Source organism: Ahaetulla prasina, chromosome 5, assembly GCF_028640845.1.
Source record: "Ahaetulla prasina isolate Xishuangbanna chromosome 5, ASM2864084v1, whole genome shotgun sequence".
Taxonomy (NCBI): domain Eukaryota; kingdom Metazoa; phylum Chordata; class Lepidosauria; order Squamata; family Colubridae; genus Ahaetulla; species Ahaetulla prasina.
The window spans coordinates 46,918,550-46,933,372 of record NC_080543.1 but is presented as its reverse complement, the minus strand read 5'-3'; the positions used below and the strand labels follow the sequence as shown (position 1 = coordinate 46,933,372).

Sequence of the window (14,823 nt, the reverse complement as noted above, 5' to 3'; positions counted from 1 at the left end):
TGTTTCAACTCCTACCCTCAAAACGACGCTATAGAGCACTGCACACCAGAACAACTAGACACAAGAACAGTTTTTTCCCGAAGGCCATCACTCTGCTAAACAAATAATTCCCTCAACACTGTCAGACTATTTACTGAATCTGCACTACTATTAATCGTTTCATAGTTCCCATCACCAATCTCTTTCCACTTATGACTGTATGACTATAACTTATTGCTGGCAATCCTTATGATTTATATTGATATATTGATCATCAATTGTGTTGTAAATGTTGTACCTTGATGAACGTATCTTTTCTTTTATGTACACTGAGAGCATATGCACCAAGACAAATTCCTTGTGTGTCCAATCACACTTGGCCAATAAAAATTCTATTCTATTCTATTCTATTCTATTCTATTCTATTCTATTCATATAACCTGATGATGCAACTGAATATTTTCAAGTACAAGAAAACATTAAAATATTAAACTCTTATAACAATCGTATCATGGGGGTCAGGTTTAGTTCTTTCCTAAATGGTTTTATGATTTTTCTAGGCTGATTCTGATACAAAGTACTACATAAAATGGCTTTTTAAAAATTGCTGTAATGATTCAATGACATATGGAATTTAGATTGAAATTTAAACCTAATTATTCAAAATTATTATTCAAAGCAAAATTATTATGAGGGGATTAAGCACATCATTTTTCATAACCATTGTAAGTTTTTTTTAGTTCAGTAAATCATAATTTGAATCGCAACTGCTTTCCAATACAATTTGAAGATGGGGAAATAGGGGAAACCTCAAATGTTTTATTACTGAACTGGGTAACATTACCCAGCTAGCTAACATTATTATCAATTATTTACAAAGTTTAAAATAGTGAAAAAAAGAAGAAGCAAAGTTATGTATAAAGATAGGAACTGAAAACAGTAAGTATATAGTGAACAATGGAAGACTTCTTTAAAAAATTGTCTAATATGGAATAAAACAACAATACACACAAATAAACAAAAACATCCAGGATGAGAATTGTAAGAGATTGAAGTAAAAGTGTTTATAAATAGTTTGTCTCTTTGCCTCCCATAATTTGGTTTTCTTCCTAAAAACTTCAGTTGAGGAGATTAATTTCAAGAGTCACTGATTTGAGGACAAATGTATTACTATCTGATTCCAATAATTCCCTTTCTACCACAGTGCTATATTAAGAAGGACAAAAATGTGGACTATTTCTACATTTCTCCCTCTATTTTTTCTCTAGTCTTTGAAACCTCAATCCAATTGAAATGAGGCAGAGGTCCACAGAGAATTGGAAATAGGGTGAGTCAGATATTTCCATTCTCATTTGACTGGAAACCACTGTATTCCAAATTGCCCTATTCTGCATCATATTTAAAGCAGCATTGATATAGTACAATTTGTATCAAGTTGGAACACAGCCTACAAAGTAGCTTACAAGCTATACAGCTTTTACGACAAGTATAATTTAATTACAACTAATATCTGTGGGGAAAACTGCAAACGGTAGTTGAAAAAGGAATGTTTGCTAAATGTTCATCTGTGATTAAACTGCTTACATAAATAGACTATTCATTAAACTGTTCCATTATGCCAGCTCTCCTTGCAGAAACATAAAGTTGGAAAGAGAGTATTAACTGAATATTGTAATCCTAGGTGAGTTGTTAACACAAAAGTTAATACAAACTTTACCATCAACATTGATGAATTTTCAAATACTTGTCCCTTTTTGAAAAGTGTGCTTAGCACATTTACGTAACAAGAAACTAATTTTGCTATATTTAACAAAACTTGCTTATGTTGCAGTCTACAAAACAGTAGGTAAATTGAAGTACATTTTAAACATGAAATGTGTATTAAGGCCATCAAGAATAATATGTACTTGTACTTGCAAATACTTTCCTCATCTTTTAGGATTCCAAGTTGTTGCTTTGCAAGCATCTGTATTGTATATAGAATACGTATACATACGCATGCACACATGTTCATGCCCACACAAATATATTTGCTTTCAGTAAAGGTTTGGCATTAAGGGAAGATAATGTACTGGTATGTAAATTGGAGGGAAAGTTTCTGTATTTTTTCCATTGCTGTGCATTTAGCAGAAATTTTTTTCCCACAAAACTGCAATCCAAATTTCTTCTGTTTGAACCAATATTTTTCATTAAAGCTTCCTATGTGCATAGATATGTTACTTTACAATACCAAAATGGACAAAACCAATTTTACATTTCTTTATTTGCACATCATTTTATAACATCTCATTACACATACTATTTTCTTACACAAAAGTTTGGTATTCTTACACCACATATACAAATCTAGAAACAATAACGTGTTTATTATATTACGAGTAATGTCTAAATTTAATGAAAGTGCACCTATATTTATGGGACTGTTTATTTTATCACTTGGTTGAAAGATTTATCTGAATTTTATAACTTTTACATAACTATCTGAATCTTCTTTCAGAAAATGTTGAATTACCTAAATCTTAAAATTTATTATTTTCAGAGAATTAAATACATCAGGTGCTATAGCATTTATATATACTGAACCACTGTATTCCAGTAACATAATTAATAGGAGAAATTTTATTCACTAGGCTTATGAAATATTTATCCCAAACTTTTCACCTATTCTCGTCTGATGGTGTAAATATGTGGGCAGGAAAATGAAAGTGTTTCTTTTTGCATGAATTTTACCTAGCTTTTAGGATTGGTGGGAATAAATTCTGCAATTTTTATTGTTCACTTACTTCTAAAATGCATTGCTTGGCGAGGCATTAAAATGTTTCCACATGGTTTTGAAGCAGAGCATGCCAACTAGACATGATACTAAGAAGCTTGATCTGGAATAGCTATCATAAGGAAAAAGTTAGTAAGGCACTGGTGATATGGTCTTGACAAAAACAGCAAAATAATAACTTATAACTTCTGTCCTGAATATTTTTGATAATTGCATATCAAAATTGACTTTAAAACAAAATTGAAATAACTTTTAATACAAGATATTTTTACAATTCTGGAAATTCAAAATTAAATCCCTTTAAACTTGCTACTAGTATTAATTTTTTAAAAGGTAACTTAAATACATTTTTAATTTGATAAAAAGAATTCTCTACCATTGTTACTGATAACTGTCATAGTTTGGTTTCAAAAGACATTAAGTCATAACTAGTCAGCAATGGAACTAAACTGATGTTGCAGAAACCTCAATGCCAATGCCAAGCTTTAACACATATGAACATAAATTAACTTCACTGAAAATACATTTGAAACTGCTAGAACTTTTTAAAATGGCTACATGGAAAAAAAATTAGGAAAATGAATATGGTTTGTTTTTAAATGTTTACTGAGTTAAAAGTTAAATGTTTTTCTTTTGTACCTGTATAAGTGTCTGTTTGGCCTAGCAGACAAACTAGACAGACAGACTTCAACAAATAGTTAGGACTGCAGAAAAAATAATTGCAATCAGCCTGCCTTCCATTGAGGAACTGTATACTGCATGAGCCAGAAAGAGGGCTGTGAAAATATCTACAGATCCCTCACATCCTAGACATAAATTATTTCAACTTCTTTGTTCAAGATGACACTAAAGGGCATTATATGTCAAATCAACCAGACACAAAGATAGTTTTATCCCCCATACTATTCCTCTGCTAAACAACTAATTCCCACAACACTGTTTATGCCTAGGATGTCAAACCACCTAGTATGGCTGTATTTCCTATTATCCTTCTAATCTTTTCATCTTTCCTATTACCTATTTCCTTAGCTTCTTATGACTATAATTTTGTTGTTTGTTTATAATCTTTGTTTGTGTCTCATGATTTATGTTGATTATCTTTATTTAGCATCCTATTATGATTTATGTTGTTTGCTTATTTAGTACCCTATGCCTATCATTGAGTATCTTATGATTTATAATGATTGTATTTTATTATTTTGATAATGATTTATCACTAGTTGTTTGTAGGTACACTGAGAGCTTATGCACCAGAAACAAATTCCTTGTGTGTCCAATCACACTTGGACAATAAATAATGAATGAATGCTAACATTCTAAATAGAATTCATAAATTAATATCTTTAGTTTGTAACAGTTTTTTTTAAAAATAGGCACATATTAAAAGACACTCCATAGTTTTATATTTTGACAGACCTAAATTTATGAGCTTGTACTATCAGTGATTTATTTTGGGGTCCTTCCATGAAAATGGTTTATTAGTTTTTAGACAAACCACCCTATTTTCCTCATAGTAATGTATTCCATGAAAACACAGTATAACTTAGATCTGGAATCCAGTGGTTAGTGCATCACATGGCTACTTATTTTTAATACAAAATGGGAGCTAATGAGAAAAATACACCCACATGTGATAAGAAAAAAAACCTGAAAATACAATTTTTGAACATGCCTTGTAACTTTACTTCAATCCTTAGGTGAGAAAAAAACTTTCTGAAATCCAGTTCTATAATACAAATTGTTCATAATGCAATTGTTCCTCCATGATTATAATCTCTTTGAATAAACATTTTATAATATATTTATAATTATGAATAAATAAATGCTCATTTGAATTTCTTAGTATGAACACACCACCTTTATGCAGAAAAAACCCAGTATTTTGGATACAATTATCATCAAATATTACTTGGCCTTCGAAGTAATGGAGCCAGTTGCAAGCCTTTATATCTGAATATCCATGTTTTGAAACACTATTGCCACTCTGCTTGGAATGTATACCTAAAGGGAGAATAAAAAATGTCTTATTATTGATCCATTAAAAACCTTTGCAATATGGGAGGCATAAATCTAAATGACTTAAATAAATTACTTATAATGTTACATTATTTAATGTCACTGAAGAATCAAACACTTATTAAATATGGCATGGATATAGAGTGAAATTTTGGATTTGTATTTAGTCTTAAGGCTAAGTAATTAATAGAAATAATGCTTCCTTCATATCCTATTATTTAATGCTGGATTGGGTATTAGGTTTAAATGAAATTGGAAGTAGAGGACACATGATTTAAACTAATCCAAATCTGAATGTTTGCAGACATCCAGGGCAAAATATTGTGTACTAGTAAATGAGAAACTTGTACTATTCAATTTGATCGCCATTGTATTATGAGTTGAATTTGTATTTTGCCTGAGATGTCATTCAGTGGAAATAATTACAGCAGAAGATATAGTAAAGCATTTAGTAACTTGTTAATCAGAGGGCTGAAATGGGTCTCACTCATATATAGGCAACAAATTTGTTGAACAATGGTAATAATGTTCTTTCAACATTATGATTAATGTTCTTTTATTCTTTCACAGAGATACTCTAAATCTGAAATCATTTTTAGGTAAGGAAAAAATAAATCCGTAACAGTGGATTTTATAATGTTCCTTTTACAGATCATCTTCTGAGTTATTATTTTTAACGAATTGATATGTGTACTTTACAGACTGCAAAGTGCAACTGATGAAGAGAGAGATGTGGGGGGGGGGGAATCACTGAATCAGACTATAACATGTCCAATGGATCATAGCTATTTGTCAGTGATCAGAGTGTTTTTCTTTAAGGTTTCTGTGATAAATAACTCCTACAAATCTGCTCAGCAGGGAAGGACATTTGACATACACCTAAAATCCTGTACTCTGAAATTTACAGAAAAAGAAAATAAAAAGTCAAGGGAATGGTTAATGATACTTGGTTATTGCAAAATATCTGATAAGGGGGTTATTTCCAAATATTTTAGCAAACAAAACCATATATTTACTGATACTCCAAATAGTTCAGTGGAGAAAATTTTACATTTTAAATTAATGAGAAATAAGTGAGACAGTTATTAATGAAGGAAAGGCAATCTGTTAATAAAACATTGTCACTGAAAAAAGGATGTGGTCCAGGTTGATGTTTTTTTTTAAACTTAGCGATAGCTAGATGAGCATGGGTTCTTCATCTCTTCTGTAATCCCAACTGTTATTCTTTCTGCCTTCTTACTCTATATGGATTCCAAATACGGTTAGAAAATACTGTACTTTTTGATAATACTATACTTTAAAAAATATTTAAAACAATATTAAGAAAACAAACATGTTAATATATCCATAAAGTAAAAATAAATTTTCATTTCTCTTAATATAGCTTAATGTCTTATTTATGTCCTTTCTATATAAGAACTTCCTGAAAAAGTTCCTTTTTTTTTCATTTGTAGAGAAACTTGGATTAAATTATATTTTAGCATCTGAAGGAGGAAATTGGATTGGATTTTCCTGCCATTATTAACTACTAGCACTATTTCACTTTCCATAGCAGGTTTTTTTTACTTTCCAAAGGCTATGAAAGCAGCCTGAGGGCAAAGATTTTGGGGGAAAAAAGGCATTTCTCTTTGCCTGCCTTGATTTTACAAAGTTTTTCTGCAGATAATTCTTGATTTTTTTAATCCTTACCTTTTTTCCAGCACAAAGGGTTGCAAATCCTCCCCACCTGCCCAATTTGGGGACTATCCATCCCATTAACCAGAGTGGATTAAAGAGAAATTCCTTCCTTTTCTGCTCTGCTACTGGGCCACAGAGCTAACTAAAATATGAGTAGGTTGGGATGGTTTGTTTCATATCTTTGCCTTATTTTTTGCTTTTCTGGAAACTTGTGCTTATATTGTACTGAAATATAATTTACCAAAAAGCCAAGATTTCTTTCTTTCTCATCCTGCCACTAAAAATATGTTTTTTCCTAATCTCCATATAAAAGAAACATCTAAGGAGCATGTGTTCCACAGCCTCTACCACTCTTGAGCCGCAGGGAATGCATTTTAGGATATCTAGTAAAAACTACAAAACTTAGCATAGTGTACATTCACATGTTATTCTCAATGGAGCAAAGAAATTCAACTTTGCGCTCTCTTACATATTTTCAATCGCAAGCATGACATGTATTTGCTTATACTCAATATAATATGACAACTTGACACATTCTCAATTAGCTGTTGTTTTATCAATTATGCAGCAATAATTGACATTTTTCTACAAAATGTACGTTATAGTTTAAATATCAATTAAAGTAGATATTTAGTCATGTTATAATTCAAATTATGTATGTTCCAGAATAAATGTTTAGCAAATATATTTATGTTGATATTCCATTAATGCTATTTGAATCTGCATTCAATTAAATTGATGTTGCAGGCATATTGGATGTTCTTAAACGGGCAGAATGAGGATTGCTGAGTCAAAGATTCATTGACCTTGCACTAGCAAATCAGTTTCTTTTAGGATGAAATGGTGCATCTACTAATATCGATGCACTTCTGAATTTAACACCATGTTTAGTCTTTCAACAATGTTAAAGAAATTCTTTTTTCTTTCTTCTTCATATATTATTTATAGCTTTCCTTTTTCCACATTAGTATCTTTCTTTCTTTTTTTAATTTGGTATTTATTCAATTAAACTTTGTGCAATAGAAAAGCAGTCTGCTTTAAAATGGGACAAGTTTTTGAGAGTGGAAGACAATATTCACATAACCATAACACGTGGATTAAAATATTCTAGGAAAAATCCTAATACCACCATTAAGACTGTGTACTAAAAAAGTTTTCAATGTTTTTTTTTCAAAAATTTGGAGCTTGAAGAAAACTCATATCCTTTCATTATTACTTAATTATATTAAAAGATCTCATTGTCTACCAGAGACCTATTTGGGGGGTTAGCATTTGAGAAGATAGCTAAGATTAATTCTATAACCCTTTCGAATTCTTTTCTTTCTGAGGTAAGAATGCTGCCCTCTTTAACAGTGTTCTAGAAGTAGAAAAAACATCCTTTTTAGCATATCTCTGGGGGATAGATTTATGAAATGTTGGCTACTCTTTATTTTGAATACATATATATTTAAATCATTAAATATCTGGCTCTTTATTTTTGTGCTGATTTTATTGTGAATATATATTTTATTAATTTTTATTGTTATGAGATACCCAGAGTCTCTTGAAGGTAACATATAGGTAAACTTAAATATATTTTAAATTTTCCCATAACATCTGTTAAGCAATCCATCTTAAAATATTCCTATTCTTCCAATAATTGCAAGGTATCCTGGCCGTGCTGACACTACCTATCTTCAATGGGTGCTTAAGGATGAACAGGCCAAAACTACAGCACAGATGGCCAGATTCTGCACAGCAGCACTCAGGATTTGTCACAAATATGTGTCTTCTTCACCGTAGCTAACCATTGCACTGCTTAGCCATTCCCCTTTTAATGTTGAATTTTCAACGGACCACATAGTTTAGGGATTGTAATAATTGTATAGTCAGACCATGTAAAATTGACACTGGATTTTATTATAGATTTATCTGTCATTTATTGTTTTAAACTAGAAGTCTTAAGTGTATATACTGAATACTGAGTGCTTTTATTTGTTTCTGGTCTAAGACTGTAATAATAAAATTGAAAAAAAAAGTACAAAAGTGCAAACCATACCTGTGCTCAACTTGAATTGGCATAAGTTGAATTTACTTTTGAAATATTTGCACAATTGTTTTGTGATTCAATGTATATAGACTTCTATTGAAAAATGCAGCAATATAAAGTAAAAAGATAGAATAAGCCATCATTCTACTATTACCCATTTCTACAGTTAGAGTAGAACTGAGTAGATTAAAGGTAGAGTAGATTAAAGGGAAATTCATTGTAGATTAAGAAATATCAAAAACAAATTGAATCAACAAATAAAACAACAAGCAAAAAGAAACCAAATTTATATCACCAAAAATCCAGTGTTATAATTGCAAACAATTAGCAATTCTTTGGTATAGTATTAACATTATTAAAGTAATAACAAATGACTTCAAAAGAGATGAGTCCAGAAAGAAGCAAAATTACCAAAGGAAATACTATTTACATTCATGATGATAGCAAAAGACTTGGATCATTTACAATATTATGGACGGTAGTTACTATGGGGGTTTAAAGGAGCTGAATTTATACACACACTATGTATATTCAGTATGTGTGTGTCTATGTATGTATGCAAGTGCACTATTGAGTCAATGGGCTTCTTCCCAGCAAAGTGGGTACAGAATTCAAGTTTGAATGGTTGAAAAAGCTGTTTTCTTGTAAAGGAATGTAATTATACTCTCAATTTATCCATCTTTTTATCACATGCCATTTTGAGACTTTTTTCTGTCTTTTCTCTACAACTAACTGATCTAATTTATTCTATACTTACTATATGTGTGAATCTGTGCTTAAACTTCTTACAACAAGAACCCATGCAGCAAGAGTTACTATTCCCAATTTACCTCACAAAGTAACAGGTCATTCATTTTCTTTGAGCCTTATAGGACTGCCATGTTAATAACATGAATAAAGGTCCGTATCAGTTATAAAACATACTTAATGTCACTCTTCCCCCTGCAGGAGTGCATCATCTAGGTCACTTCTTCCCCTTTCAACACTTTTCAATCAACAAATCCATAAATCATCATATTATTTTTATCTATTTTTCAGCAAAAAGTCTATAAAGATTTTCCAATCTTTTAAGAAAGTAAAGATAAAAATTCCCCTCGCACATATGTGCTAGTTGTTCCCGACTCTAGGGTAGTGCTCATCTCTGTTTCAAAGCCGAAAAGCTAGTGCTGATTGAAGACATCTCTGTGGTCATGTGGCTAGCATGACTAAATGCCAAAGGCGCACGGAACACTGTTACCTTCCTAACAAAAGTGGTCCCTATTTTTCTACTTGCATTTTTTAAGTGCTTTCGAACTTCTAGGTTGGCAGAAGCTGGGACAAATAACAGGAGCTCACCTCATTACACGGCACTAGGGATTTGAACCACTGAACTGCCACCCTTTAGATTGACAAGCTCAATGTCTTAGCCATTGAGCCACTGCATCCTAATTATTAGTACTTATTTTTTTCCCCTTGGTCAAACAGATCAATTTTGCCATTTCTGCTAATTCTATCATCTTCACAGTCCAATCCTCCATTGTGGTAGTTTGTTATTTTTCCACCTTTGCACATACAATAGCTTCACTGAAGTTACTAAATATAAAACCAATTTTCCATGTGCCTTTTCTAACTGGCTATCTGTAAGTCCCAGCAGAAAACAATCTCTGGTTTCATCATAATGTATGGGTTTGTTTTGTATTTTAACTGGCTGTTCACTGCCCTGAGTCCTTCGGGAGAAGGGTGGTCTATAAATTAAATTATTATTATTATTATTATTATTATTATTATTATTATTATTATTATTATTATTATTATTATTATTATTATCATCATCATCATCATCATCATCATCATCATCATCATCATCATCATCATCATCTGTATTCATAAGTAATATTTTTTATTCTTTCAGAAGTCCACAGTAAAATATTAAGCTTTGCAGATTTCCAATAATGATCAGAGTACATTTATATATTTTAGATTATTTTTTCTGGTGTGATATACCAGCTTTACACCATTTTATATAAATTTTCTTTAAAATTATAAAACATGAATTTCAGTCCTTTGAACCACATTTTTTCCTATTAATGCAACCGTATATTATAACCTTATAATCAAAATTCTTAGTCCATTTTATCATTCACCCTACATCTTATTCTTCTTCCATTTCAAATTTCAACAGGTTATATATTTTAGCAATTACATGTTCATCATTTCTATATAATTCCAATTCAAATGTTGTTACATGTTGTTCTATTCCTGTTAAATTTTAAACCATATCAAACATTTTCTTTAATCATGTTAAAACGCCATAATTATTTTATAACTTGGAAAATCCTCTTATCTGTAACACCCTACGCAGTATTCTCTTTTTCAGGTTATGTCTGATTTTATTTTTTCAGTTTTCTGCATCTCTGAGCACTTTTTTTAAATCTTTCAAAGAAATCTCCTTTTGAACAGAATGAAGTTAAAATTTCTATTGCCTAAATGTTCTCTTAACTTCTCTTTCAAGTTTATCTCAATGAGATAGAATCTTTTTCTGTTTAACCCTGTCAATCAAAATAATGTACCCTGTTTGCTTGCCTAATAATCCTATTGCTATTTCCTTGAGAAAAATTACATTTGTGTAATTAACTTAGTAGTAAAATGTTGCAAAATCTGGCCTTGTCTTGTTCCTGAAAAAGAGTGAAAGCATGATTCATAGTATGTTTCTTAATTTTGCATATTGTATATTCATTCTGTACACCTTGTCCACTTCTGCCTCCAGATCTTGTTCTTTTCACTGCAAATTTTTGTTAAAGCTTCAAACAGTGTCTTCTCCAGATACTTGTGTTACAGATTCTTGAATTTTTTTTGTTCATTTTTTCTTCCAAAATTGCAAATCTCTCTTTCATTCTCCCTTCAGGTATAGGCAAGTCTCTCTGACAGATTCACAAAGCTGTCACTGAAGCTGAAAGATTCTTTCCCAGCTGTTGAAATATCCTTTGGAATATAATCCCTATCTGCTCTGTTAACAATGTCGTCTTCCCTATTTTCGTTGCTTTCAGGTTGTAGTCATTTCTGTCTTTAAATTTGTAATCCATATAGAAGTAGTATCAAATAAGATCCTTTAAAAATATTTTAGCCCTTAACTTTTAGTTCACTTCAGCACTTCATAGGTCTATACTCACATGGTCTTTCTCAAATGCTGCTTATCTCTTTGTTTAAAAAGCTTAGCCACTGAGTCCCCTTAAGAAAGATAAACAGTCTTCTTTTCCACAGAGGTATGCATTATATTTTTAATTAAATACAAAGTACTTTAAAGCAGATAATTTAAAATTTAACTGGTCCCTTCTGTTTTAATTTTTATAATTCAAATTCAAATTGAATTTTATAATTCAAATTAAGCTTTTTTTTACTAAGATGGACTTTCTTTTGATTAATTTTAAACCTTTATGATTATTTCTTTATTTTTTTATTATATCCCAGGTTGAAAAGGCAGTCACCAGATGTCTATTTTTTTGCAGTTTGAAAGATCTCAATAAGTATCCAAATATTTATATCCAAGTATGCTTTAGAAAACAAAATTGCATTTGAATCCAATGGTCTTAAAATAGACTCTTTGTGACGCTGAGAGTTTGATATTCCTTTATTGGCTCCTGTTCTACTCAGTGTGCTTACAGTTTCCATTCAGATCTTGTGTTTCTTGTGAAAAGCAACCTTCTGAAGCACATGTAGATGATCTCTTAGATTCTCCTGTATCCGAAGAAGCTCTACAGGTCTGGCTTCACAACCAGTTCACAAGTTTCCACCTCAGTATTATCTCCAGTTATTGGAGCAGTTTACCATTTTCTCCATCCAGAAATCAACACAAATATGTTTCAAATAGATGAGCTTTAGCTGAAGGTGCATAATGAATAGAGATAGGTATATTTATGAATACAACCTGTTGCTATGTGGGTTTTTAGTTTATTTATTTTTTAACTGGGAATGTTTATATCGTCATCTTATTCAATAAAAATTCAGGTTAAGTATGGAGCTGGATTTTAATCAAAATTAATTCTTACCATTTATGTTATTTACCATTTTTTTTACCAATTTACCAAAAACAAACAAAAACAAACCCATTAACAGGTCACAGGTGACTGTAGACAATGAGTTTAAAAAATTTCCAATGCAATTTATACTTCAGATCTCTATGTATTTATTGATATATGAAAATTTTCATTTCTTTTATTATGAACAATATCAAAGCAGAGGATTATAAGAGTCATGGTGGCGCTATGGTTAGAATGCAGTACTGCAGGCTATTTTCTGCTGACTGCTGGCTGACTGCAATTTGGTTTTTCAAATCTCACCAGGCTCAAGGTTGACTCAGCCTTCCGTCCATCTGAGGTTGGTGAAATGAGGACCTAGATTGTTGGGGGCAATATGCTAAATCTGTAAACTGCTTAGAGAGGGCTGTAAAAGCACCGTGAAGTAGCGTATAAGTCTAAGGGCTATTGCTATTATGTTATTGAAATCATATTCTGCTAATGCAGGAAGAGTCTTTAGATTCTGTTCTTCATGTTGACAAAATGAGGAAAATGGTCTGAATTCTTAAAAGGTGATAATGTAAATGTGCTAGGCTTAAAGATGTTATAACATGCATTGTCCATTCAATACTGAAATCCACCAATTTTTCAAAATTATAGAATAGAATATTTAACAGATACTTTAAGATGTTTTAAGTAACCCTACTTCAGTTTGTAACATACATTAATGTTTGGTGAGGTGTGGTTTGTTTTACACATTGGTTTAGGCATGGAGATGAGGATCTTGCTTTTTTTATCATGCTATTTGGCCTACACACCTGTCTGCAACTTTACCTTCAAGTAGTGTGTGAGCTGGTGTCCTCGGCTTTGGCCATCACTTTCATTCAGTGCATTGGGTTGCTAAGGAACACAAAGGAAAGGGTGACCCACACTTAGGGTTCAAACTTATATTGTAGTGCGGTTATCATGCCATTAGCTTGTAGCTAAATTCAAACTATATTAAGTGTTTGGTTATTAATTTTTTTATCATGCTTTCTTTCACATGCATTTGTTAAATTCATTTTTACAGTTGTTCCAACCTCTGTAAACATTAATTGTATTTTGCATCTGCACTATGCTTGTCATGTTAATAATATGTTATGGTTAATAAGACCATAATAATTATGTGAGGCTATCTGCTGTACATTAATTTTTTATTACATCAGTAGAATAGTAAAATCTGCAGGAAACCACTCTTCAGAACTGCATTTTTTCCACTTTTGTGGGATTCCCACAAATCCCACTTTCCCAACTGGGATTTCATTCACTGTGATATATGAAGTACAGAACAAGAATGTACATATATACAGATAATATATGCAGAAAATTATATACAGAACGATTCAGGATATTAGTGATTAATTGTTGTTTACTGGTACATATACTAGGGTCACTGAGATGATCATGAATATAAATAGAATATGAGAATATTAAAAAAGAAATGGCAACATATAAATTGGCATATGGACATGATGAAAGAAAGAATGTTTCGAAAAATCGAAATATATGAAGTAAACTAGAATTATGAATTCTACTGGAGTAAATTAGCTGTATATTGTTTTCTTTTATTATGTCATATCTTATATGCATCTTTTAATTCCTTTTTGTGCTTTGTTTAATGTTGTTTACCCTGAATTTAAAGATAGTCTAACCTGTGAAGACATTTTCTCAGTGAATAAAAGAAAAGGAAGGAAAGAAAAAGAATCCAACATTATTATAGTCTGGTTACTTTTTTCTTGGATTGCAGTTTATGTTTAATGTGATCAAAATTTTGCACTGAATAAATGTTATAAGAATCCCCACATAAAAATAATAAAAAAATTAAACAGTGCATCAAATGCAAGTTTACCCCATATTGTTTTATTATCTTTGTTTTTAAATTAAACCTTAAAAAGAAAATTAAAAAATATATGCTTGCATTACTAAGTTAAATACTTCCAGTACTTAAATTCTCAGTTGATTAAAATATTAGCAATGAAAATCACAGGATGCTTACATGCAAAGAATTAAACATGCATTATTGGTATATTGAACAGGAAATCAGGAAAACAAAAATGTACACAGAAATCATTTATTAAATTTATTATACACATATTTGGAAGGTCAGAATTGTATATAAAATTTAAAATATTGAGAAATTGCCATTTTCCTTATGCCATATACTGTAAATACTTTTATGACATTTACTTTTATAATTGTTCATGGAAGATCAATTATCATATTTTATAAAGGGAAAAGATGAAGGCAACATGCAGTCATCTAGTACAGAATTTAAAATATTAACTATCTCTCTGAAGATATGCTTTAAAGAAATTAGA

At 31.0% G+C, this 14,823-nt stretch overlaps 1 protein-coding gene across 3 annotated transcripts in view; it reads right to left on the bottom strand.

The window, feature by feature from the left end:
• Positions 1-2,224: 2,224 nt before the first annotated feature.
• Positions 2,225-14,823, bottom strand: part of GBE1 (1,4-alpha-glucan branching enzyme 1) — a 131,109-nt gene continuing 118,510 nt past the window's right edge. The window contains exons 16-17 of one of the 3 annotated variants that reach the window (XM_058185134.1): positions 13,285-13,366; positions 2,225-4,753 (exon numbers count right to left, since the gene is read on the bottom strand). In XM_058185134.1, coding sequence (XP_058041117.1) covers positions 4,479-4,753; positions 13,285-13,366 — 357 coding nt within the window. In that variant the 3' untranslated portion in view covers positions 2,225-4,478. The remainder of the gene's footprint in view (positions 4,754-13,284; positions 13,367-14,823) is intronic. The other 2 variants (XM_058185135.1, XM_058185136.1) reach the window with 2 other exon arrangements.